This window comes from Lithobates pipiens, unplaced genomic scaffold, assembly GCF_037356315.1.
Source record: "Lithobates pipiens isolate NorthernLeopardFrog02 unplaced genomic scaffold, aLitPip1_a1.2 Scaffold_16, whole genome shotgun sequence".
Taxonomy (NCBI): domain Eukaryota; kingdom Metazoa; phylum Chordata; class Amphibia; order Anura; family Ranidae; genus Lithobates; species Lithobates pipiens.
The window spans coordinates 208,072,919-208,100,659 of record NW_027507748.1 but is presented as its reverse complement, the minus strand read 5'-3'; the positions used below and the strand labels follow the sequence as shown (position 1 = coordinate 208,100,659).

The following is a 27,741-nucleotide window of genomic DNA, read 5'->3' as shown; positions in this document are numbered from 1 at the left end:
TAAATTTCATGCAACTATGTTTGATGAAGTCGGGGGTGAAGCTCAATGGTGGAGTTATCTGGTTGAAATCTAACAACATATAGGTCAAATTCCAATTATACTTTGGCTAACAGCAATGCTAGTGGTGTATTGGATTGGATCATGCTCCTTAGGGGTATATAAATGGTCTATGAAGCATAGCAAGCCATTACAAATGTTTTACATTTTTTTAAAGTGTTTTTTCATAAACCATAATAATTGTTTAATTTTTTTTCAAAGAATGGGTTTACGTAATTATAAAATAACATTTGGGTTACATTTTGTTGCCAATTAAGATACAAAATCGTGCTGAATGGAATTGCTTAGTGTATTTTATGCAACTATTTATAATACAGAACGTACATAAGCAACACGGCCAACATCACAGTCATATGATAGGCAGGTTTAAAAGCTACATTTCCATCCTTTAAACATGTAGCATATTTTGTAAAGTCCACTTCACGGATTGCACATACATGACCAATTTTACAGTAGTCATCACAATTTTCTAGATCATAGCTGACCGAGTTGTACTCATAGTACTTCTGTAGAAAGCAAGTTTCAGTAGATATTTTCTTTAGTACATCATGCATAGACTGTGGAGATCCATCTGGCACCAGAAATGATTCTGTAAGGCGGTATTCCTTCTCCCACCTAGGTGACTCTTTATTGGCATATGTAAGGTTCAAGTAGTAAGTGACCATGTCCTGAAAAAAAAAAAGTAATATGTGGTAATTACATTCATGGCAATAAAAAATAAAATGTCATGTTTTTAACATGAAATACACACCCCTAATGAGTGTTCTTGTTGCATTTCTTTTGAAAGTTAAAGGTTACACAAAATAAAACATAGACATCACTGGTTTCATGTTGCACAGGGCTATACTATTGCGTACAGCATCATCAAGGCATTGGCATTACAAAATGCTTCCATGAAGTAAGCAATATCACTAAGTAAGCAAAACATCTCAATTGTAGACAGGGACGGTGCTACCACTAGGCAAGTGGGACTCTTGGGACCCTGATGTAAGGGGGAACTATGGGATTCTAATGTAGGGGAAGTCTTTGGAGATCCTCATGAAAGTGGGGTCTCTGTTGTATGGGTAAACTCTGGGAACTCTGATGTAAGGGGGGGGGGCTGAGGACCCTGATTTAAGGAGAGAGGACTCTTGGGACCTTTATGTGGGGGGGGGGACTTTGGGGACCCTAATGAAAGGGGTGAAAAGGGTTTTGGCCTGCAGGGGCCCGGGCCTAAGGCTGTGTAAGTGGTCCCAAAATTTCTCATGGCTGCTCTGTTCCCCACACACTGTGCCGACGTTCCTCAAACTGCTGCAGGATTGAATGATTGAATGAAGCAAACTTCAGCCAATCCATGAAGAAAAGAAAAGGTATCCAGCCAATGAGGTGCCATGCAAGCATTCCTGTACAGGCTGCATTTGGAGGTGGGGGTGGGGGAGGGTGCTAGTAGCTGGTCTTGCCTAGGGCGCAAAATAGTCTAGCACTCATAGGCCATGCAGTTAGGCCACATGACTGTCAAAATGAATGACCCACAAGTCCCAGATCATTTGAATTTAGACTAAGACAGGCCATACATGGTGCAAATATCTTTCCTGCATCTGATAAGCCCTGGGGGCAAGGTGCTTTGGGGTGGGGGGAGAGCGCAGAGCCTCTGGGGACAAGGTGCTTCGGGGAGGGGACCTCACGCCATTAAAAAAAAACAAAAAAAAAAACCATGGGGCCTGAGTAGCGACTAGGGGGATCCCACGCTAGTTTTTTTGTGAATTTTATTAGCCGTCAATTTTTTGTTTTTACATTCAGCTGACAGCTGAGGACTGATCTTTTGCCAAGGATGTGGCAGCTGGCTTTCCGACCCGCTCCTTAGCAACCAGCTATATACAGTGAATGTAAAAAATAAAAAAAGGACAAAATCTCCTAGAAGGTAATGTAGAGGGTCTGGAGATATCAGTTTGTCAGTGAGTTTTGCAATCTAAGAGATCACTGTATGTGAAAATGGTTAAATTTTGTCCAGAAGAGATGATTTAAAGTGTCCACTGACTCTCTGCACCTCCACCATAAGTTCTGGGGTGAACTACCAACAAGAGATAATTCTAAAGGAGTCTCCTTGGTATATTGAGCACATAGCACTTTATAACTGATGTTTAATGAGTCATCTGGAGGGGAAGGAAATTAAAAGAGCTTCAACTGTTTATATCAGTGCAATTATGTCAGATTTATAGCTCTTTACCATAAAGCAGTGATGTTCAAGATTTGCAAGGCCAAGACCTCGAAATCAGACAAGGAATTTTACAGGATCTCATGTATGCGGTAAATGGATATTTAAAGGCAAATATTCATCAAGATTTCAATTAAGGTCCAATAAATCAATAAAGCGTTTGTTAAGCTAAATATAAATATATATATAAAAAAAAAAAAATATATATATATATATATATATATATATATATATATATATATATATATATATATATATATATATATATCTATCCTGGTCCCTTAAAGCAGATTACACTGCACAGTACTTGTTGTGCTGTGTAATCTGCTCCCCCTCTAAGCTGTAAAAAACAAAACAAAAAAAAAAACCTGAATCTGCCACTTCCTATATGCCCTCTCTAAACAGACCACGATAACCAGGGCTGCTCTGCCCTGATCAAGGGGGGGGGGCTAGCAGGAGGGATACGCTGACATCACACAGCTTGCCTCCCCCTTGTCACAGCGTGGCCGCTCTGCATCTCCATCCTTTCTCCTCTCCTGGCGTCCTGGTTGCCAGGTGACCGTCGGCTGTCGGGCACATGTGTGAAGCAGCGGCCTGGGTTGCCATGGATGGGCTTAGTAGGCGGAGAATGCCTCCGCTCCTCCCACCACCTGCGGCCGGCCCTGCATGTCCCTGCATGCAGCGCAGAACATTAGCCCTGCCTTTCAGAAACCACGGCGGCAGCCGGCCCTGCATGTCACAGCCAGACATGCGGCCCGGAGACCCATGGCCCACCGGGCAAACGCCCGGCCTGCCCTATGGCCAGTCCGGACCTGCTCGTTTTTAAAAACAACTTACACAGTGTGCTATGCCAGCCTCTAATAGAGGGACTGGCATAGCCTTATATAATTGCCTTAAAAAACACTTTAAGCCTTTACTTCATATATTCAATAAAAGTGTCTAACATATAATAGTGACTTGAGTACAGGCAGTACTCCTGAACTGGGCCCAAACCTCACTGAGTCAGCAGGAGACCCATTGCAATAACAATGATGATGGAGTCAGCCAGCTATAACACTGATGGCAGATGACATACAATGTGTATGGATTAAGATGTACAATATCTGGCATGGAAAGCTTTTGCTTAGGAAAGTGGTGTGTGAAAGGCAGCCCAGGAAATAGCCAATTAGAGTGTTCCTGGAAGCAGCCATCTAACTTTGTGTGTCTGAGCACCATACTACAGCCTAACTTTGAACTGGGCATAGAGATAAGGGAGTATGCCAGTAACCCCACCCCAACATGTATTACATCATCAATCGCAAAGCTTCAGCTATTGCTGCATAGGTGAGAAAAAAAGCTTAAATGTGGACAGCAATGCTAGCCACCTTCCAAGTGATGATTTCACTAGTATTACCAGAAAAACTAAACCATGCTCTTGCAAACCTTGTAAAGTACATAGGGGGTTATTTACGAAAGGCAAATCCACTTTACACTGCAAGTGCACTTGAAAGTGCAGTCGCTCTTAATCTAAGAGGTAGATCTGAAATGAGTGGAAGCTCTGCTGATTTTATCATCCAGTCATGTGCAAGCTAAAATGCGTTTTTTTATTTTCCTTGCATGTCCCCCTCGGATCTACAGCAACTTTACTTACAAGTGCACTTTCATTAGAATCACCCATGTGTCTATTTGGAGGCTTTGCTTTGGCAATAGAGGCAGCTGAGAGAAAATTTTACTGGTTCCACAGTGTATGAGGAGACATCAGGCAACGGGAGACATGGGGAGGGAGGTTGAGTATATGGGAGGTCACTGGGGAAGGGGACACTTTCAGGTAGGCTGGTGGCCCATCATTTCTATTAGTAACTCTGCTGGAGTTTCTTTTGAAAATTTCCCAGGCTTACTGGGTCCTGCCCCCTGTTGAAAGCCTCATAAATACAAAGGGAGGACTCAAAACGACTGTTTTCCACATGGGATTTCAGAGGAAGGACTGGTGCATCATGTGGTCCTACTGGAGCACATGGCCCCCTTTTGGGTCATCCTGCTGGGATTCTCTCTGGAATCCGGACTCCACCAGAAATGGGCTAAATGAACTGTATGATCCTGGGCAGACTGCATTAGTTAGGGCTGAACTGTTTCATTTACAGTGTGCTGTAGCGTCTCTGAATACACTAGCCGGTATTCTGCATACAATAGCCTATCTTCGATATACACTAGCCTATGTTCTGAATACACTAAAAAGAGAAGGTATGCAAGTTATGGAAAAAAAAATAGGATTTTTATAACAGCTTACCTTTAAAATCCTTTTCTTTTGAGGTACATCACGGGACACAGAGACTCAGTAATTACTGATGGGTTATAGGGTATCACTAGGTCAGTAATGGTGAACCTTGGCACCCCAGATGTTTTGGAACTACATTTCCCATGATGCTCAACTACAATGCAGAGTGCATGAGCATCATGGGAAATGTAGTTACAAAACATCTGGGGTGCCAAGGTTCACCATCACTGCACTAGGTGATTGGACACTGGCACACACTAGACAGGAAGTTCAATCCCCCATATAACCCCTCCCCTTACTGGAGGTACCCCAGTTTTGTAGAAAAGCAATATAAGTGTATTAGAAGAGGGGAGGGACCTCTGTGTACCGTGATGTACCTCAAAAGAAAAGGATTTTACAGGCAAGCTGTTATAAAAATCCTATTTTCTTTCTTGTACATCACGGGACAGAGTCTCAGTAATAACTGATGGGATGTCCCAAAGAAATGCTATCTTCGGGGAAGGGGAACCACACAAAGTAGTGTGTAATCAGACCTGAGGACCTTGTACCACTGCCTGCAGCACACTATGCCCAAAGGCGATATCCTCATGCCTTCTCACATCCACTTGATAAAATCTGGTGAATGTATGGACTGATGACCAGGTTGCGGCCTTGCAGATCTGAGCCATGGAGGCCTGGTGATGCACTGCCCATGAAGCACTAATAGCCCTAGTGGAGTGCGCCTTGATATTAAAAGGCGGAACTTTTTGCTTCAGACCATAAGCTTGAACAATTACTTGTCGAATCCACTTAGCAATGGTAGATTTTGACGCTGTCTGTCCTCTATTAGGATCTTCTGGCAATACAAACAAAGCATCCGTTTTGCGAACCTGAGCATTTTCTTCCAGATAGGCTTTGACTGCTCTCGCTACATCCAAAGAATGTAGTGACTTCTCTTCTGTAGAACAGGGATTTGGAAAAAAGGAAGGCAGAACAATATCTTGGTTTAGATGAAAACCTGAGACCACCTTCGGTAGAAAACTAGGATGAGGGCGTAACACCACTCTATCCTTGTGCATTATTAGATACAGCTCTTTACAAGAGAGGACCGCTAATTGTGACACTCTTCTGGCAGAAGAAATGGCCACCAGAAAAATTAATTTCCTTGTCAACAGAACTAAGGTAATTTGACGTATAGGTTCAAAAGGCTGCTTCTGTAAAGCTGACAGGACTAAATTCAGGTCCCAGGGGTTTAGAGGCGCCTTAACTGGAGGGTTATGGCGCATTACCCCCTGTACAAAGCTTCGGACCAAAGAATGTGAAGCAAGTGGACATTGAAACAGAACTGAAAAGGTCAAGACCTGACCCTTGATGGTACTCAAGGTCAGCTTCATCTCTAACCCGATTTGCAGAAATTCAAGGATTCTGCCTATGACATACTTTCTGGGGTGCCAACCCCTGGGTTCACACCAGGAGACATATGCTTTCCAGACTCTCTGATAAATCATTCTGGAAGCTGGCTTCCTTGCATTAATCAAGGTAGAAATCACAGGGCCTGAAAGCCCACGTTTTTTCAGAATGTGAGTTTCAATAGCCAAACCATTAAATTTAGCGTTCGTAAGGCAGGATGGAATACTGGTCCCTGGGATAGCAGGTCTGGACGTGACGGTAGGGTCCAAGGAGAGCCTACCGCCATCTTCACTATTTCTGCATACCAAGCTCTTCTGGGCCAAGCTGGAGCCACCAGAAGCACCGACTTCTTTTTCTGGTTGATCCTGCAAAGAAGTCATGGCAGCAGCCGAATAGGAGGGATTGCATAAATCAGAGAGAACTGATGCCACGGAGTTACCAACGAATCTGTCCCGCATGCAAGAGCATCCCTCGTTCTTGACACAAAGTTGTCGATCTTGTTGTTGAACCTGGATGCCAAGAGATCTACATCCGGAAGCCCCCATCTCTGGCATATAGCCAAGAAGACGTCGGGGTGAAGAGACCATTCCCCTGGGACTAACTGCCGGCGACTCAAGTAGTCCGCCTGCCAGTTCTCTACCCCCGGAATGAAAATTGCCGATATACACGGCACATGCTTTTCTGCCCAGATCAAGATCTGGTTTACTTCTCTCTGAGCTGCACAACTCCTGGTGCCTCCTTGGTGATTGATATAAGCCACTGCTGTGGCATTGTCAGACTGGATCCTGACAGGGAAACCCTGTAACCTGAGCATCCAGGCTTTTAGGGCTAGATACGCCACAAGGATCTCCAGAATGTTGATGGGTAAGGTCCTCTCGGTCTTGGACAATCTCCCTTGGACAGTCAACTGATCTAGAACTGCCCCCCAACCCAAAAGACTGGCATCTGTTGTTATCACTGTCCAGGTAACTGGTAAAAAGGATTTTCCCTTTTGCAGATTTTCAGGTACCAACCACCAACTGAGGCTCTGACGCACTGTAGGAGACAGATGCATCAGAAAATCTAACGCCTGAACCTTCTTGTTCCAGGCTGACAGGATACTGTTTTGCAGCAGTCTCAAATGAAACTGAGCATAGGGAACTGCTTCAAATTAAGCCACTATCTTCCCCAGGAGCCTCATACAAAGGCGAATAGAAGGACCCTTCTTTGCTCTGACTACCTGAATCAGTTCTTTTAAGGAGCTGATCTTTGTTTGGGGTAGAAATACCCTCTTCTGGGCTGTATCTATGACCAGACCAAAATACTCTAGTCTTCTTACTGGTTTTAAAGAAGACTTCTCTAAGTTGAGGACCCAACCTAGGTATTCCAGGTAGCTGATTGTGGTGACCAAGTTTTGGTCCAAGCGGGCTACTGATCGGTCTATCAAGAGCAGGTCGTCTAGGTATGCTACTACTGTTATACCTTGGGTCCTTAATCTGGCCAGAGGAGGGTCCAAGATCTTTGTAAACACCCGAGGTGCAGTAGCTAGCCCGAAAGGCAGAGCTACAAACTGAAAGTGGCATTTTTCTACTTCGAAACACAGGTACTTTTGATGTGCAGGCAAAATAGGTACATGCAGGTATGCATCCTTGATGTCTATTGACGCCAGAAGTTCTCCACCTTGTAGGATGGAGACTACCGACCAGATTGATTCCATGCGGAAGGACTGTACTTTTAGAAATCGGCTTAGATCTTTGAGATCTAGAATGGGTCTGACATCTCCGTTTGGTTCCCGTGCAAAGGTTTGAATAAAACCCCAATCCCTGCTCTTTCATGGGAACTACCACGATAACTTTTTGCGACAATAGTCGCTCCAACACTAGAAAGAGAGACTTCTTTTTCTCTGGGTACATTTGATCTGAGGAAACAAGGAGAATTCTAGTTTGTAACCTAGAGTTATTGTGGAGACCACCCATCTGTCCCGAAATTCCTCCTGCCAGAGCTCTGAGAACTTTAGCAGTCTTCCCCCCACTCGAGCGAGCGGGGGCGTCCCTTCATAAGGAGGCCTTAGCGCTTTGTTTTGAAGACCTTCTCCCCCAGGACTTCTTTTGTCCCTGGGGTTGACCCCGAGTTTTAACCTTTGAGTTTGACAGAGGAGGCCGTTATGACTGCCTGGAGGCTGATGCCCCTGGCACTGGAGAAAGAGCCTGTTTAAAGGAGGGATGCTTACTCCTTTTCTTGACTGGTAAAAGGGTACTTTTCCCACTAGAGATCCTTTGGATATAATTGTCCAAATCCTCTCCAAACAGTCTTGCACTTCGAAAAGGAAATCCAGCCAGGAGTTTCTTACATGGTGATTCGGCTGACCAATTTTTCAACCATAAGATTCTACGCATATGTACCAAACCAAGCGTAAGGCGAGAGGTCTGGAGGATAGAATCTCTGATAGCATCAATAGCAAAACAAAAAGCCACTGGTAGGTTGGCCAACCCCCAAGCTTGCTGTTCAGGTAAAACTTTGAGCACCTGTTTAACATAGTAAAAAAGTGGCAATACAGCGCTGTCTATTGTATATCATAAAAAATGAAAATAAAAAAATTTGTTTGGAATAAACTGTGACTTGAAAACTGAATAAAATAAAACCACTGAAGTGAGACGTGAATAAATTAAATTAAAAGCTTCAACGCAAATGTGAGATACACACAATAATATCAAAAGATTTTCAAAAAGCTGCGCTACAATATGTCAGTGACTATATAATCTGACTCATATAGTGTAATGTATGACGTATACGTAACAGCTTCCTCTGATTTCACTGCACACTGTGAGCTTCTCACCTTGTGCATTAGAAGCTGCAGCAAGTCAGATAAAACCCAGCCCCATTTCCTGAAAATGTGCAAAGTGAAAGTGTGCAGTGAAATCAGAGGAAGCCGTTTCAGTCCAGGAGAGGAGCCGGTACACCTGAAGGATGGAGTAATTTACAGTATTACGCTATGGTGGTTCCTTTCTCTTGTATATGGGAAATGAGCGATGTGCGCATAGGAGGATAATTATTGCTTGAGTGGAGCATTGGAAAATGGGGCCTGCTTTCTCTGATAAATAGACCCTGGCTGGGTGATAAGCCATTGGCGACATCTGATCTCTCACAAGGGATCAAAGCAGCTGGTAAGCGGCAGTATTGTCATTGGTGAAGGAGCCCTGTTCTTTCCTGTGGCACTTGTGGGTGTTGTGTTTAACATCACAGTGGAGACCTTATGAAACATTGTCTAACCTGAAAAGTGGACTATTTAACTCTTCACACAAAGAGTTTTTCTTTCAATACAATATCTTGACCCTAATGGTTGCGGTTTATATTTATATTAAATTCGTATTTGTATGCACTTTTTCACTATTATGCATTTAGTCTATGTCACATGGGTTAGTAGTATATGGTAATGGATTAAGGTCCATTCACATTTATTTATATTACACTATATGAGTCAGAGATTATATAGTCACTCACATATTGTAGCGCAGCTTTATTACCTGTTTAATATGGTCTCTTAAATATTGACAGACTCCAATTGCTGCCACTGCAGGTTGAGCTACTGAACCTGACAAGGAGAAAACGTGTTTTAATAGGAATTCCAAATTTTTATCAGTTGGATCCCTAAGCATCTGAGCATTGTCAACAGGTCAAATCAGTCTTTTATTTACGGAGGATATGGCAGCGTTAACCGCCGGTATACCCCACATCTTAGTAAATTTTTCTTCCATAGGATAAAGTGTTGAAAACTTTTGTTTAACTGGGTGATCCCACTCATATAAGCTTTTCCAGTAAACTATGAACAGGAAAGACATTGCAGTTTGAGGAGGCTTCAGTGAACCTAAACAAGAAGTGGGTTCTTTAACTGACTCAGGTACGGGTAACTTAAATGTGGACCGGACCATTCGAGCAAGAATTTGCACCAACATCTTCTCATCCTGAGAAGGTGAAGAGGGCCCTTCTCCACTAGATTCCTCAGAAGTGGAATCATCAGTCTCATCCCAATCTTCTGAGGGGGATTCCTCTCCTTTATCGTAGAGTTCCTCGTTTTGAGGGTCCTGGGTGGCAGAGGAGACCTAGTGCGTTTTCTTCCACTGAGTGAAGACATGATTAAGGCCACTAATCTTTCCTCTAATCCATTTATGGTTGAGGAAAAAACCTCCTGTGTAATGTATACAGGAGCTGAAGTGCCAGAAGCAGTTGCAGCCCCTGACCCCAACGGCTTACCCTGGCCAGCCTCCTCGGGTCCTGCAAGAGGGGAAGGTGCTGCAAAGGGGGGGAGTCCTCAGAGACTGAAGGGGACCCCCTTTGAGCCCCTACTCTTCAGGGTATTTGTACCTCTTCTACCCATAGTGCAAAGCAACAAAGATAGGGATACCACAAAAAAAGCACTGACTGCTGAGCACTGTAGTTCAGCAACTGCCGCTGCTACCAAGACTCAGTCTGGTGCTTAAGTAAATGCTGCCTGGAAATGCCTGTGTCCCACTCACATGCGCCTGTCAGCTCTGTGTCTCTCCATAGACTGTGTGCACCTGAAAAAGATTGCACTTTAAAGCCTGCGTGGCCTAGCACTCCTCCCCCCTCCTCCGACCACTTCTCCCCCCCCCCCCTCGGTTTAAAAAAAAAAAACAAGCGTTTCCCGTGTGAGCCGAGGCTCTAATTCCTGTGGCAAGCATGGAGGGGAGGCTGGGACGGAGGAGAGAGAAGGGTGGATGTGAAGCCGCTGTAATGATGGCGGCGGGTGGTGCGGTATGCTATTGCTCTCTGCCCAGGCCTGTCTCAGTCTCCTAATCCGTGGAGGGAGAGTCCCAGAAGGAAAATAAACCTTTACATTCATCCTATCTGGAGCATGGCTGGAGGGGCATAGAGCGTGGACACCAAGCAGGCAGAACAGGCATGAAAGGTATGTGCTCTTGGCAGCTCCCGGTGGTGACTTTAGGCATAGCATACATTTACTTTAAAGGAGAAAACCTACCAGAATTAGAAAAATTCTTGAGGAGTCTCCCTTACGTTATCCAGCTGTAGGGTTCTGTGTAGCAGATCCAATCTTCACTTCTCACAGTAGGCTCCATTTAGGAAAAAACCTTTAGAGACTGGGGCCCCCTTGAATAGGGGGATCTTCAGTTCTGGGTCTGTAAAGCACCCCGCCAGGAATATGGATGAAAAAAATACTGGGTACCGGGGTCCAGCTCTCTAAAAAGAGAAGCGTTACAGGTAAAACCTTGTTTCTTCGGACACGAGGCCCGGGTACCATCCAATTCGCCCTGGTTGCATGGCTAGCCCCAGTGAGGATATTTCAGCGGAGCTCAGCACACCACATCTTTACTTGTGACCAACACCTAAGACACTGGCGAAAAAAACGGAGGTACCTCCAGTAAGGGAAGGGGTTATATGGGGAATTGAACTTCCTGTCTAGGGTGGTGCCAGTGTCCAATCACCTAGTGATACCCTATAACCCATCAGTAATTACTGAGACTCTGTGTCCCATGATGTACCTGAAAAGAAAAGGATTTTAAAGGTAAGCTGTTATAAAAATCCTATTTAGTCCTGTTTTTAAGAAAACGAGGCTTTAATATCACTTTAACTGTTTCATGCCTGAACTGGAGTAATTGAAAGGGGAAACAGGAACAGTTAAGCACACATACGGGGTGCCGGAGGAAAGTCGCCACAAAAGGTTAATTTGGCGGGAGAGTCGGAGCAGAAGAAAGGTCTTTCGGTAGTGAGGGGGTTGGTGTTCTGGCAGCCTCCCTATTGGTCAGTTCCCCCAAGGTATCTGGTACCGGAGACCCCATGTACCTGGCCACATAGTATGAAAGAGTGTAAGGAGTTAATTTTTGTGCATGCGTGAGGTCCATGTATGGCGAGACCCCATTCTGTCACTGGGAGTGAGGTGGCAAAGTTACGCTGGAATGGTGGAGAGGGCAGTCTTCCACTAAATGCAACATATATTGTGGAAGTTGTGTAGTAACACGTGACAGTACAAAAATCTCTGTATTTTACAAAGCTGCACACAGTGTACGGCTCTTCTTTAAGCCAGGGTTCCACCATAATGTTGACCTTCACATTAACATGGCCTGCCTGGTCCCAAGGCATTGATGAGCGTGTACACGAGAGGAGAAAACCGGGGAGAAATATGCCCGCCCACAAACAAAGCTTGCAAGATGGCACTACAGCACGATACAGTAGTGTCTTTTTATTTTAGAATTTTCAGCAATCCCCGGAATATCGCTTGAATAATGCTGATGTCACCCTTGCCTGGGTGCTGCAGGCAGAGATAGGGATAAGTAATGTTTACTATCAACTGTATATCCAACAGGGGTCTTTTTTTCCCCAGCCTTTTGTGATGGTGTTTGGGAGCCTTACAAAATTTTAGTTCAAGGTCCGCTTTAATTTTTTGGATGTTCTTAAAGCTGAACGCCAGATGAAAAGATGTAATACATGTAGCACCCTGCTCTAGTCACGCTAAATTTAGTTACTCTGTGGAGCAACAATCTGTTTTCTGGCCAGGTTTCCCTAACCTTGGTGGTTGATTACTCCTGTCTGTCCCTGGAAGAAGCTTCCAGAAACAGAGTAGGGAGTCATCCACAGAGTTATGAATATTTATATGACCTCGGCCAATCCCTGGGAGGGGGTGCGCAGAAGGTGGCTGGAGAGAAGGTAAATGTTTAGGAGGCTTGTTCAGAGGGCTGCTGCCCCTGGGATGCAGCCTGTCCATTGTGTACAGAGGCTGTTGCTAGGCCTCAGCATATGCTTAGCTGAGGACCTGGAAGAACTTGGGCTGAAAGACCTTTGCTGGAGGACAATACCTCGGGGAGCTGGGCTGGAGAAGGACTCCTTTATGACTGCAGAATATCGCATGGAAGCTGGTTGGCGACTGCTGTCCTTGGACAATGTGAGTAGGAGCTTTGTCCAGGATTATAGCTGTGCATGTGCTTTGGTGTTAATGCCAGTGGCTGTTGTAAGGACTGGGACTGCTCAAGCAGAGTCTCAGATTAGCTGGCTATCCCTCCTACCTCCAGTAAAAGCTGCTGCTAAAGAGTTTATCCTTTAGAATTTTTCCTCTTGTACTTGCTGGCATTTTTGGAGTATCCTGAACTCTCATCCCTCTCTCCTGTTCTATTGCTTCAATAAATCTACAAAAAGACATCCCCTAGACTGAGCTTGCATTAAAGTGCTTAGAACTGGTGTATGGGCCTGGCCGTCTTTGAACAGATAAGGGAGACCTGGGTCACTTCCAGCAGCCCCTTTGGGTCTGAGCACTACATATATACTGAATTTCCAAACTCTTCAATTATATTCTTGTCCATCATTTCTAAGATTTACTATGCAAAGCGCTGAAATGTAGAATAGCCCCAGGACACAGCACAACTCTGCATGGCAGACCAGAATACCAGATTTCTAATTCAGTTCACTTTCACTCACAGGTCATTAGTCTGTGAATGGACAGTGAAATAAGAAGAAGCAGATTGATTATCTCATCATTCTGTCAGTGTGGTTTCTGGTCCCATAAGCAAAACCCTTGTTAGCACATGAGCACTACAGTACAACCGATTTGTGCCTAGTGCTGCTTCTTCCTCTCTCAGCCCACATTCACATTGGGCCAATTTGGCATGCAATTTGAAATGTGAAATCGCAGGCCAAATCGGAGCCTATTGCCAGCAATGGCACCGTCCAAATCGGTGCAAAACCGACTTTGCGGCACCGCACTGATTACCAAAAGTAGTTTCTGCACTACTTTTGGCGACTTCAGGGGGCAATTTCAATAGTCATCTGCATGAACCCACACAGATGTCTGTCAAAGTCGGACTGAAATGCCAGTTTGAAATTGTGCTATTTCAGCTGAAGTGTGAATGTGGGCTCAATCAGATTTTTGCTGTACAGATTCTGATACTATGTCTAATTTGGGTACTTACACTGCTTGCATTTAAAAAATACATTTCTTAATCGTACATCACGGGATACAGAGCCATAGTAATTACTATGTGGGTTATAGGCTACCTTCAGGTGATGGACACTGGCACACCCTAAATCAGGAAGTCCACTCCCTATATAACCCCTCCCACTACTACTGTCTAAGGTGTTGGTCATGGTAAAGATGTGCTGTGCTGAGCTCCACTGGAGCAATCGTTGCTGGGGCTAGCTATGCAGCCGGATCCATTCAAAGTGTCTTTTTAGGCCGAATTGAATGGTACCTGGGCCTCGTGGCGGGATAGAAATGAGGTTTAGCCTGTAACGCTTCTCTTTCTAGAGAGCCGGACCCCGGGATCCAGTGCTTTTGGTTTTTTCAGCCATACGTTTTTTCTGGCGGGGTGCTATTACGGCTCCAGGATCCCCTGATAAAAAGGGGCCCCAGTTCCTGAAGGTTTTTTAAACGGAGCCTACTATGAAGGGTGAAGATTAAGTCTGTTGGTTTTACCACAGAAATCCCTGCGGCGGGAAAGGTAAGTGGATAGTTCTAAGGAATTTTAAAGTTTATTATGAATTGTCTCCTTTAAAAAGTAGATGTTGTCATGCCTAAAAGTCACCACTAGGGGCTGTATAGAGCACGTACCTTGTCATGCTTTCTCAGATCATGCTGTGTAAAGAGCAGAAGCTGCAGCTTCCTCAGGCTAACAGTCACAGGAATCCGGTAAGATGGGGGGATTTTTCTCTAAAAACACCCCCCACCCAGACAAAAGCTCCCCCCCTCTCTCTGAGTAGAGGGAGAAGCCAGAATGATCATGATCGCCGGATGCCTCCTGTTCTCCACCGCCTCTGTACGGCGGTTTGTCACAGCCCTCCTCCTCGCCACCCTCCCCCCCCCACACACTCGGATCCCATCGGATCGGAGGCCCACGATCACGTGGGAAAACACTCTTTTTTTTGGAAAAGAGGAGGTGGGCATGGCTTAGCACAGCGTGCAACATCATCCAGCACAGGGGTACTTTTAAAAGGCTCAATTTTTTGCTGACTGCAGCTGTCCGAGAGACACAAAAGCTTAAAAGGGGCATGTAAGTGGTGACACGGCCATTCCTTTGGCACATTTACTGAAGCATCAGGCTGAGCATTAATAGCAGTGACAATTGCTGGACTATTTTCTCAAGCAGTGAATGTGATATTATCTGGTAGTACCTCTGCATTTGTGCATTGGGCTATGCCATAGGGTGTTTCTACCTCCCCTTCTTACCATAGCCGCTATGGTAAGAAGGGGAGGTAGAAACACCCTAAAAAGGCTCAAAAGGGACTCCTTCAAGCTCTAAGCAGGCTAAACTCATCTCTACAATGGCAACATCCCCTGAGAGGAGGTGGCTGGTTAGAGTGAGCCATCAGGGCTATCAAATATTGCAATTGTTTTCAATACTGCAGCCCCTGTCTATATTACTGGAGAGGGTTTTTTTTTTTCCTCAAGACATAATAGGATTGACTAAGCGGCTTTAACCTGTTGCTGCCTGCCCACCGTCATATGACGTGATGGACTTTGAGCGGGGATATCTGAATGATGCCTGTAGCTACAGACATCATTCAGATATTGCAGTTTTCAGCTGGAAATTGCCTACGTCCCTCCCTCCCACCGCCCTCCAGTGCTTCTACCGACTCACCGTTACGATCGGCCACCGGCCCCGGATGTTGATCATAGAGATTTCCAGTGCACCAGATGGTCGCCGGAGTCTCTATGATGGTTGGAGTCTGGGTGCGATGTTATGACGCCACGCCTGGCCTCTGCATTAAAAAAAATGGTGCCGCCTCGGGTGGAAAGCCGTGATCGTTTTTTTTATTTTATTTTTATTTCAGGCTTCCCAACCTAGTGGTAAGATGTGGGGTCTTATTGACCCCATATCTCACTGTAAAGAGAACCTGTCATGTCATATTCCTATCGCAAGGGATGTTTACATTCCTTGCAATAGGAATAAGTGAATACATTTTTTTCTTCTCAAAAAAGTGTTAAACAAAAAAAAAAGAAAGTATTATTTAACAATAAAAAAAAATATTTTTTTTTAAAGCACCCCTGTCCCCGTGTGCTCGCACATAGAAGCGAACACATACTTAAGTCCCGCCCACATATGAAAACGGTGTTCCAACCATACATTTGAAGTGTTGACGTGAACGTTGGAGCGAGAGCAATAATTTTGTCCCTAGACCTCCTCTGTAACTCAAAACATGTAACCAGCAAAAAAAAAATGCAAGCGTTGCCTATGGGGATTTTTAACCACTTCGCGTCCAGGCCAATTCTGACACTTCACTCCTACATGTAAAAATCATTATTTTTTTGCTCTAAAATTACATAGATCCCCCAAATATTATATATGTTTTTTTAGTAGACACCCTAGAGAATGCAATGGCAGTCATTGCAACTTTTTTTATCTCGCACGGTATTTGCAAAAAAACAGTTTCATGCTTTAAAAAAAAAAAAAATTGTAAAGTTAGCCCAATTTTTTGTATAATGTGAAAGATGAAGTTATGCCGAGTAAATAGATACCTAACATGTCATGCTTCAAAATTGCACATGCTCGTGGAATGGTGCCAAACTTCGGTACTTAAAAATCCCCATAGGTGACGTTTTACATTTTTTTACTGGTTACGTGCTTTGAGTTACAGAGGAGGTCTAGGGCTAGAATTATTGCTCTCGCTCTACCGATCGCGGTGACACCTTACTTGTGTGCTTTGAACACCGTTTTTTTTTTGTTTTTGATTTTAAAGCACAAAACTTTTTTTTTTCCCCAAAAAAAACACGTTCGAAAAATTGCTGCGGAAATACCGTGTGAGATGTGAGATAAAAAGTTGCAACAACTGCCATTGCATTCTCTAGAGTCTTTGCTAAAAAAAATATACATAATGTTTGGGGTTCAATGCGCATGCCTTTCCTGTCCATTCATTGCTGGAAAGGCTTATGTATTCTGAGTAGGATCACCCAGATAAGCATTTTTTTCCTCCTAAAACACTTTATCCTATGGAAGAAAAATTCACTAAGAAGTGGGAAATACCAGAAATTGTCGCTGCTATATCCTCTGTGAATGAAAGTTTGACTTGTCTGGTAGACAATGCTCATATGCTTAAGGATCCAATGGATAAGAAGTTGGAATTCCTATTATAAAAAAACAAAACAAAAAAAAAAAAAACCTTTTTCTCTGATGACTTAACCTGCGCTAGCAGCAATTGGTTTATGTCAATCATTGAGAGACCAGTTTAACCACTTGAGATCCGCGCTATAGCCAAATGACGGCTACAGCGCGGATCTCCTTTTCCAGGACTACGTCTATTGACGTCGTCCCGTGCACGAGCGGCCTGCGCGCCCCCTGAGGGGCGCGCGCGGCGCGCTCTGTGATCGGCGAGTCCATGAGACTCGCCTGATCACCGATCCGTGCAAGGGGTCGATCCCAACCCCTTATCACGTGATCAGCTGTCAGCCAATGACAGCTGATCATGTGATATAATGGAGCCGGTAATCAGCTATTATTCCTCCTCACGCTGTCAGCGTGAGGAGAAAAAAAAAAGCCAATCACCGACGGCCGTGATCGGGACATCAGTCCCGATCACGGCCAGCCCTGCTAGTGCCCACCTGCCCCCTGCAGTGCCACATGTATTAAAAGTAAGTGCCCCCCGTCAGTGCCCACAGTGCCACCCAGCAGTGCCCACAGTGCCACCCAGCAGTGCCACCCACAGTGCCACCCAACAGTGCCCACAATCTGCCTCAAAGGTGCTGCACCCCAGTGCCACATATCCGTGCCCATCAGTGTCATCTACCAGTGCCTAGCTGTGCCGCCCATCAGTGCCCAGCAGTGCCACCTATCAGAGCCACCTATCAGTGCCACCTATCAGTGCCCATCAGTCCCATCTATCAGTGGTACCTATCAGTGCCCATCCGTGCCATCTTATCTGTGCCCATCTTTGCCCATCAGTGCCGCCTTATCTGTGCCCATCGGTGCCGCCTTATCTGTGCCTATTAGTGCCGCCTTAACTATGCCTATCAGTGCCCACCAGTGCAGCCTATCAGTGCCCACCAGTGCAGCCTATCAGTGCCCACCAATGCAGCCCATCAGTGCCCACCAATGCAGCCCATCAGTGCCCACCAATGCAGCCTATCAGTGCCCACCAGTGCAGCCTATCAGTGCCGCCTAATCAGCGCACTTCAATGAAGGAGAAAAATGACCCGTTTGCAAAATTTTATAACAAACTATTAAACATGATTTTTTTTTTGCATCTTTTTTTGTTTGTTTAGCAAAAAATAAAACTCCGAGCTGTAACTAAATACCACCAAAAGAAAGCTCTATTTGTGGGAAAAAAATGATAAAAATTTCATTTGGGTACAGTGTTGTATGCCCGCGCAATTGTCATTCAAAGTGCATCAGCGCTGAAAGCTGAAAATTGGTCTGGGACTGAGGGGGGTTTAAGTGCCCAGTAAGCAAGTGGTTAAAGAGGTGCTCAAGGTTACTCCTGATCAGCAGACCAGGATTTAGTTGAGTTACCAGCGGTATTATGTTTGGCAATAGACGCCATGAGAGATTCTATTCTTCAAGCCTCACGCCATATGTTTGGCCTGGTGCATAGGCATAGAATCTTGTGGTTGAAAGATGGTCAGCCGAAGCGGCATGCAAAGCCCCTGGCTAGTTTTCCTTTTCGGTGAACAGCAGTTTGGGGATGATTTGGATAAATATATCCAAAACATTTCTAGTGGATAAAGTACCCTTTTTCTAGTTAGGAAGAGGAGTAATCGTATTTCAATTAAACAAGCTCCTTCTCCAGTGCCAGGAGCATCTGCCTCCAGGCAGTCACGGTGGCCTCCACCGTCAAGTTCAATAGGAGAACTGGAGCCTCCTTATGAGGGGGCGCCCCCGCTCGCTCGAGTGGGGGGAAGACTTCTCCAGCTCTCAGGGGTCCGGTAGGAAGAGTGTTGGGAGCCTACGGCCACATCACCCTGAAAGCGTCCAATCTCATCTTATCTCAGAGGCTAAGTAGGGTCGGGCCTGGTCAGTACCTGGATGGGGGACCAGCTGGGAATACTAGGTGCTGTAGGCTGCAGATGGGTGACTTCCTCAATATCTCTAGAGTACAAACTTGAGTTTGAGTCCCGTCTCCTCTTTTTTTTTCCAGAGGAAAAGAAGTCTCTTTTAAGCATTGGATCGTCGTTTGTCTCAAAAAATTGATCTTAAGCCCCACTATCAGATTTTCTGCTGACTTTTTCCTTCAGATTTACCAAAACCATGTAGTGGAAGGGCCTGCCTGATTGCATACAAATTGAAATTCCTAAGGTTTGACCTCATATTATATGGTTTTGGTAAATCTGAAGGAAATACTCAGCAGAAAAACTGATAGTGTGTATGGGGCTTTAGTGGTTCCCATGCAAGAGCAGGGTTTGGGGTTTTATTTAAACCTTTTCATGGTACCAAAACCAAATGGGTATATCAGACCCATTCTAGATCTCAAAGTTCTAAACCGGTTTCTAAATATCCGCTCTTTTTGCATTGAGTCAATCCGATCAGTGGTCTCCGTCCTACAAGGTGGAGAACTTCTGGCGTCAATAGACATCAGGGATGCATACCTCATGTTCCTATATTTCCCACTCACCAGAAATATCTACGTTTCGGGGTAGAAAATCTTTGTTTTAAGTTTGTAGCTATGCCTTTCGGTCTAGCTACTGCACCTTAAGTATTTACAAAGGTTCTGGCTCCTCCTGTAGCTGGATTAGGGGCCCAAGGTATAACGATTATAGTTTACCTAGATGATCTGCACTTGAGAGACCAGTCGGTAGCCCGCTTAGACCAAAGTATGATCCACAGTCAATTACCTGGAATACCTAGGTTGGATTCTCAACCTAGAGAAATCCTCCTTAAAAAAAAAAAAAAAAAACTATCAAGGAGATTAGAATACCTGGGTTTGATTATTGATACAGCCCAGAAAAGGGTATTCTTGCCCAGGGCAAAGATCAGGGCCATAAAGGAACTGATTCAGGTGGTCCAGGCAAAGAAGACTCCTTCTATTTCACTTTCCATTAGGTTGTTGGGAAAAATGGTGGCTTCATTTGAGGTTGTTCCTTATGCTCAGTTTCATTTGAGGCTGCTGCAAAACATTATCTTATCTGCTTGGAACAAGAAGATCCAAGCTCTAGATTTCCCAATGCATCTGTCTCCAGGGTGCACCTCAGTTGGTGGTTGATAACCAAGAATCTGCAGAAGGGAAAATCTTTCCTACCAGTTACCTGAAAGATGGTAACAAGGACCTTGCCCATCAACATTCTAGAGATCCGGGCAGAACTCTTGGACCTGAGGGTCTGGACGTTCAGGTTACGGAATTGTCCTGTCAGGAGCCAATCCGACAATGCCCCAGCAGTGGCCTATATCAATCACCAAGGGGGGCAGGAGAAGTCGTGCAGCCCAAAGAGAGGTGAATCATATCTTAACTTGGGCAGAAAAAAATGTACCTTGGCTATCGTCAGTCTTCATTCTGGGAATAGAAAATTGGCAGGCGGACTACTTGAGTCGCCAGCAGTTGTTCCCAGGAGAATGTTCCCTTCACCCTGATATCTTCCTGGAAATGTGCGGAAGATGGGGGATCCCAGACGTAGATCTGTTTGCATCCAGGTTCAACAAGAGAATTGACAACTTTGTGTCAAGAACAAGGGATCTGCTAGCATGTGGAACAGATGCTTTAGTATTCCCGGGGAATCAGTTCTCACTGATTTATGCATTTCCTCCTATTTTGCTGCTTCCACGACTGCTTTGCAGGATCAAGCAGGAAGGGAAATTGGTGATTCTTGTGGCCCAGAACATCTTGGTATGCAGAGATCATAAAGATGGAGGACTCATGGACCCTACCACCACATCCAGACCTTCTCTCGCATCCTACCTTACAAACGCTAAATTTAACGGTTTAGCTATTGAGACCCACATTCTGAAGAAGCGTGGGCTGTCAGGTCCAATGGTATTTACTTTGGTTAATGCAGACAAGCTGGCTTCCAGAATCATAGATTATATAGAGTCTGGAAAGCATATGTCACCTGGTGTAAATCCTGGCATTTGCACCCCAGAAAGTATGTCATAGGTAGAATTCTTGACTTCTGTAGATGGGGTTAGAAATGAAGCTGGCCTTGTGTACTATCAAAGGCCAGGTTTTCGGCCTTATTGGTATTATTTCAACAACCACTTAGTTTGCATTCTTTGTCAGGGGGTAACGTGGCTTAATGCCCTGGTTAAGTCACCCCTGAACCCTTGGGACTTGGATTTAGTTCTGTCGGCATTGCTGAAACAACCTTTTTGAGCCAATACAGCATATTCCCTTGGTTCTTTTTTTCTGTAGCCATATCTTCTGCAAGAAGTGTATCAGAGTTGGCTGCTGTTTCTTGTAAAGAGCCATATTTGATTATTCACAAGAATAAGGTAGTATTGCGTCCTCATCCTAACTTTCTAACGAAGGTAAGGTCTAGTTTTTATCCGAACCAGGATATTGTTCTACCTTCATTTTTACCAGAACCTGTTCTACAGAAGGGAAATTACTACATTCTCTTGATGTGGTAAGAGCGCTCAAGGTCTACTTAAAGGCGACTGCTCAGATTGCAAAAACAAATGTGTTGTTCTAAATGGACTCAGCTTATGGTTTAAAGAGGAGGATTCCACAATCTTAAATCATAAGCAGACTCCACTAGGACTGTTAGTGCTTTGCGGGAGTGCATCACCATGCTTCCATTGTTCAAATCTGCAAGGCCTCAACTTGGTCTTCAGTCCATACATTTAACAGATTTTATCAGGTAGATGTAAAAAGGCATGAGGATATCGCCTTTGGGTGTAGTGTGCTGCAGGCAGTAGTATAAGTCCTCTACTCTCATGTTGCCCTAATTCTGTTGTGTCTCCCGCCCCTCAGTTGGCATTGCTCTGGGACAGCCCACATAGTAATTACCATGGCTCTGTGTCCTGTGATGTACGATTAAGAAAATAGGATTTTTATAACAACTTACCTGTAAAATCCTTTTCTTTGAAGTACAACACGAGACACAGAGGTCCCTCCCATCTTTCTGGTATACACGTGTATTGTTTTGCTAAAAAAAAACTGAGGTACTCCTAGTAGTGGGAAGGGTTACATAGGGAGTGGACTTCCTGTCTTAGGGTGTGGCCGTGTCCATCACCTGAAGGTGGCCTATAACCCACATAGTAATTACAAAGGCTCTATTTTAATGATGCAATAATGATGAATACTGAACTGTATTCATTAATTTTATTTATATCTGCCTGGCGTTTAAATTTTAAAGCTGGCAGGATTTTTTTATATATAAAGACACACAAAACTTTGTTTTAAGGCTTATCGGTCCCATTTTTTTAAACACGAAAGTGTTTAAAACAGAAAACTTACTCACAGAGGGGTTTCCACCATCAAAAACCTAACAAACAAAAAAAATAATGCTAAGCAGTGTCGGCCCATGCGTGTGGCCCCCTAATCTACATGCAGGACACCGGATGCATGGATTTCCAATGAGGTTTTTTTTAAGCACGTGGTTATACTAATAGGCTTCATAAAAGGGTGGGCTTGGGGTGCAGAGCACTGATTCTCCTCCCGGGTAATCAGGAATTGGGGCTTAAGACTCGTTTCCTGATTGGCCGAAAGGAGAAGCGATCCTATTGGCCGTGGAGGAGGAGAGAGGAGGAGCACGGCCGCCGAGATGCAAGGAAAGACGGCGCCCATCAGCCAGAGGGAAGAGCTGCCTGCTCCATAGATGGGGTGAGTGCGGGCCTGATCGTCCACCTGACTAAAGGGAGGAATGTGATTGACCCGACCGACTCGGGGTGCGGGTGACCTGACCGGAGGTGGCTGTGGGTGCATTGTTTGCCACCCCTCCCCCCAACTAAAAACACCACCACTGATGCCAAGCCACCTGTCTCCCTATTCAGCAATGCTGCTGGTCTTTTCACCGGTCCTTAGACCATCTCACCCAGATCTCCTGGCTCTCTGGGCTCTCCTAGCTCACTCAGGCTGTAGTTACTGCATGTGCTGCACGGCCCACTCCTGGCCTCTCAAAACACCTCCTCCGAGACCTCCAGATTCCCACAGTCGCCCCCCGGACTCATCTAGTCAACCTAGCTCTTCCAGTCTCCAAGACCCAGCTTAGCCACCTCAACCTTCTCAGCTCTATGGGTACAGAATCTTTCCTCCAGCATGGAGTACTGTCTCTCGAGTGGAGCACCTCTCCTAATGGAAGTCCACACCTGCCCCCTGACAGGAGTGCGTATATCTCTTGGATGGAGTCCACACCTGTTTCCTGAAGGAAACCCTGAGGTATGGCCAAGTATGTCATTATAAGGGTTGTGTGCACCTGCACTTACAGCCTGACAGTCTTCTCTGGAACCCAATCCAGGAATACCAAAAATCAAGAGAAAACCAAAAACCCAGGTTTCTCTGTTCACAACTGATATGCTGGAGCCTTGTACTCTGCATCCATTTTCAAAGTGGCTGGGCCTCACCCTTTCACAACATAGAGGGGCCCAAAATTCAGGGAGCACCTTTGGGCTTTCAAGAAGCATAAATTACGTATCAAATTTCCTGACTACCTCTCACATTTCCTGAGTCCCTAAAGCACCAGGACAGCAGAAACAACCACAGCATGACCACATTTTGGAGAGCAAACACCCAAAGGTATTTTCTGAGAGGCATAGTGAATCTTTTGAAGACTTCATTTTCTTGACGCAAGTTTTTGAAAAATGTGAAATGAAAATTAAATTGTACTTTTTTTTTTTTTTTTACACAAAGTTGTCAATTAATAAGACATTTGTAGCACACAGTATTTCTAATACACAGTAACACATTCTGCTACTCCTCCTGAGTACGGTAATACCACATGCATGAAATACCGGTGAACCTAATGCTGGCTGCTTGTGTAAAGCAACTTAGCTTAAACATATATACTTTGCTACTAGTGCTGAGTACTTCATTGATCCTGCTTGTTAAAACCTCTTTTCATTTACAGGCACAGTGGATTTGGTTAGTTCACTGCTCATGCTAGATATGTGTATACATTTTATTACCCAATGCTTATAAGCTATGGTTATGAACCCTTGATATTCAGTGTCAAAATACATTTTATCCTTAGGGCTCCATGGGGTCAAGTGCGTCCCTGTTCACAGATTCAGGTGCGAATCAGGTCTGAATTTTTTGCTTGAATTTGCACCTGAATCAGGCCAGAAGTTGCACAGGACCCTTCTTCAATGCGGACTGCGGATGCCCCAAAGCTGTGTGAACACACTCCTGTCATGCGAATTTCATGCAGATGTGTAAACCCGGCCTAAAACATACCAGAATATTAAGGGTTTTACGGTCATATTCAAACACTCTTATTCCGGGATTGTTGGCTCCATTCTCGACACCTGGTAATGTGGTCTTCCATGGAGATATTCCAGGAGCAATAAACATAGTACTAATGGGATCACCTGGAATGACAGTAAAGCAATACGTTAGAATGTGGGCATATAACAGCTGACTGCCTTTCTTTCCCTCAGGGGGTGCATATAAATGGCCAGGAAAGTCTTACCAATTTTCACAAATGCAGTATCCACTGACAGTCACAGCACCACATCTAGGCTAAAGGACAATAAACTGTTGTCCAAAAAATTAAAAACTGAAAATACACTTTTCCTATAGCAAAAAACATACTGAGAGCTGTCCTAGAAACAAACCAATCATCTTCTAGTATCACAGGTATTGGATGAAGGTCTACTGTTTATTCTAGTTATAGAGAGAATTGTAAAAATGCTCTCTTATTCTCTTTACATTCTTCCTGTGCGTAGAGGAACTGCACTTGATAAATTTAGGGACAGAGAAGGACAGCAACTGACAACATATGACATTTTCATGTGTATACATATGCACGTGTGGCTTGTTTCATTTGTTTATGACCTATGCTGCATTTTAAACATGTTTCATCAAAAACATTACCTGAGTTGCTGTAAAACATCCTAAATGAGTCTGTGTGGTGATGTCCAAAGAACTGCCCTTGTATCACATTGTGGTGTTTCTGGATGATCTCCACATAACGCTTGTTGAAGTTCTCCCTGAACCAAGGTTTTCCATGTTTCTTTTCAAAATAACCTGGGGGCACGTGTGCCACTATATAAACCTGCAATGTATCATAGAATTTATACACAATTGTGATGTGTTCTATTCTGAAAATCCCCACAATTCCTCTAAAAATAATTTCAGAAAAAGCACCAAATACAGTAATGTGCTATTTTTCTAAAGCTTGTAGTGTTCGGTTAGGTACACTGGTATGAACCCGTTTATAGATGTTGTTTACAATCTAAGGGTTCAGTATATTTATTGATATCAATATAGTAAAGTGCTCCCATCTTGAATTCCTTACCCTCTTTCTTCTCCTAGTCTCAGGTGACATTTCTCCTAATCCTGGTTCGCCATTTTTACCCTCCCTCCTCTGGCAACCAGTGCAATTCGCTCAATTTAATTTCTATCCCCCTACTTCCTCAAAGAAGCCCATCAATCTCATGCGCCCTTTGGAAAGCCCGCTCTATCTGTAACAAGCTGACATCTGTGCATGGTCTTTTCATCTCTCATGGCTTTAACATACTCGCCATAACTGAAACTTGGCTTCAAAATTTTGACTTGGCTTCTACTGCTGCCCTCTCCCATGGTGACCTCCACTGGACTCACTTCCCCAGACCTACCAGACAGAAAGGAGGTGGAGTTGGATTCCTTCTATCCCCACAAAACACCTTCCAAGTCCTTCCTATACCTCCCTCTCTAGCTCTCTCTTCTTTCGAGATGCACTGTATTTGTCTGTTTTCTCCCATTTTCTCTGAGGATTGCAGTAATTTATCGGCCTCCTGGACCAGTATTGCGCTTTTTTTGATGACTTCACTGCTAGAACGCTTAGTCTACAACTGTCTTAGTTACTATCTCAGTGAAAATAATCTTCTTGACCCCTTACAGTCTGGCTTTCACTCACAGCACTCCACGGAAACTGCCTTACTAAAACTCCCCAACGATTTACTAACTGCTTAACGGGCCACTACTCCATACTCCTGTTGACCACCCGCTCCTTCTCAATAAACGCAATTTCAGTGTTACCTACAACTCTGTCTCAACCTCTCCATTGCCCCTTTCTGTGGGGGTCCCCCAAGGCGCTGTTCTTGGACCCCTTCTCTTCTCTACACCTCCTCCCTTGGTCATCTGATAACCTCCCACAGCTTCCAATACCACTTAAACGCTGATGACACCCAAATCTGTCTACTCCTCACCTCACTCCTTCAGTCTCCTCTCATATTACTAACTTACTAACTGACATATCAGCATGGATGTTATACCACTTCCTTAAACTAAATATCTCTAAAACAGACCTATTAATATTATGCCCCGCCTGTGCCCCCCTCAATGACTTTTCCATCAAATTGAACAATGCAACCATCAGTCCCTCCCCTCAAGCCAGGGTACTAGGTGTAATCCTAGACTCTGACTTGTCCTTTCAGCCTCAAATCCAATCATTGTCAAAAGTCTGTAGACTTCACCTCCATAACATCTCAAAAATTCACCCCTTTTTAATAAATGAAACCACCAAGCTCCTCATTCACTCCCTCGTTATCTCTCATCTTGACTATTGCAACTCCCTTCTCACTGGTCTATCTCTCCATAGGCTATCCCCTCTTCAGTCTATCATGAATGCTGCTGCCAGGCTTATCCCCCTTACCCACTATTCAGCGTCTGACAATCCTCTCCTCCAATCCCTACACTGGCTCCCAATCGCACAGCAAATTAAATTCAAAATACTAACCACAACATACAAAGCCATTCACAATTCTGCCCCAAGCTTCATCACCAGGCTTGACTCTAAATATCACCCAAACCGTCCTCTCTCCACTTCTCCCAAGACCTCTTCCTCTCAAGCACCCTTGTCTCCTCCTGCCATGCTTGTCTCCAGGATTTCTCCAGAGCCTCCCCCATCCCCTGGAACTCGCTACTTCAACCTGTCCGGCTAACCCCTACTCTTGCTACCTTCAGGCGATCCCTGAAAATTCATCTCTTCAGGGAAGCCTACCATACCTTCAGCTAATCTTTTACCACTTCCAGCTCATTCCCCACAGTTAAAACCTTTTGTACCAACTGCCCCAACCTATTAGATTGTAAGCTCTTCTGAGCAGGGCCCTCTTAATCCTCTTATTTTATTGTATTATAACTGTATCGTCTCCCTTTTTATATTGTAAAGTGCTGCATAAACTGTTGGCGCTATATCAATTCTAAATAATAATAATAAAGTGCTAATGAAAATGCATGTTGTTCCTAAAGGGTTAAAAAGCTGACTTCTCTATAACCTTTATGTTGGCATTTCTATGATTATCATTAAAGTTGATTTAAAAGACACAGATTTTTAGGTGTATGTAAACCCAAAATGTATTTTAGTATGATTATCATCATGCCTCACTGTAAACAGTTTTTCCTGACAGCTCCATGTCAGCCACCTCTGGGTAAATCCCGCCAACCCCCATGCTATCAGGACCTAACTCATAAATTTGACCCGCACACCCTGAACGGTGTTCCTTTCTTTTCCTCTGTATTGTCAGGATGTATTGCAGTCTCCTACCTTGCTTAATTCACGGATCCAGCCATCCGTCCAGCTCAGGTCCTCCTGGACGCAGCCCCCATTATGCCTGCTAAACACATCGGCCCCTGCTGCTGGTTTTCGGGGCATCAAGAAGTGGACTAAAGGTCTGCATTCGGGGTGGCATTATCTCTCCTCTCCCAAATGTCAAAAGACCTGTGGAGTCCCATGGATCTCGCCATACAGCTACAATCAAGCCAGCCCAAGCAAGATGGCGGAGTGTTTCACACTGAATACAGGAAGTCGGGAGTGAACAGAGCATGTGCAAGGTCAGTAACCAAA

General features: G+C 44.6%; 1 protein-coding gene and 1 pseudogene across 1 annotated transcript in view; one reads left to right on the top strand and one right to left on the bottom strand.

The window, feature by feature from the left end:
* Positions 1-328: 328 nt before the first annotated feature.
* SMPDL3B (sphingomyelin phosphodiesterase acid like 3B) overlaps positions 329-27,741 on the bottom strand; it is a 46,049-nt gene continuing 18,636 nt past the window's right edge. The window contains exons 6-8 of the mRNA XM_077480942.1: positions 24,789-24,969; positions 24,150-24,283; positions 329-725 (exon numbers count right to left, since the gene is read on the bottom strand). Of these exons, the coding sequence (XP_077337068.1) occupies positions 360-725; positions 24,150-24,283; positions 24,789-24,969 (681 nt within the window). The 3' untranslated portion in view covers positions 329-359. The remainder of the gene's footprint in view (positions 726-24,149; positions 24,284-24,788; positions 24,970-27,741) is intronic.
* Positions 18,772-18,890, top strand: LOC143984802 (5S ribosomal RNA; annotated as a pseudogene).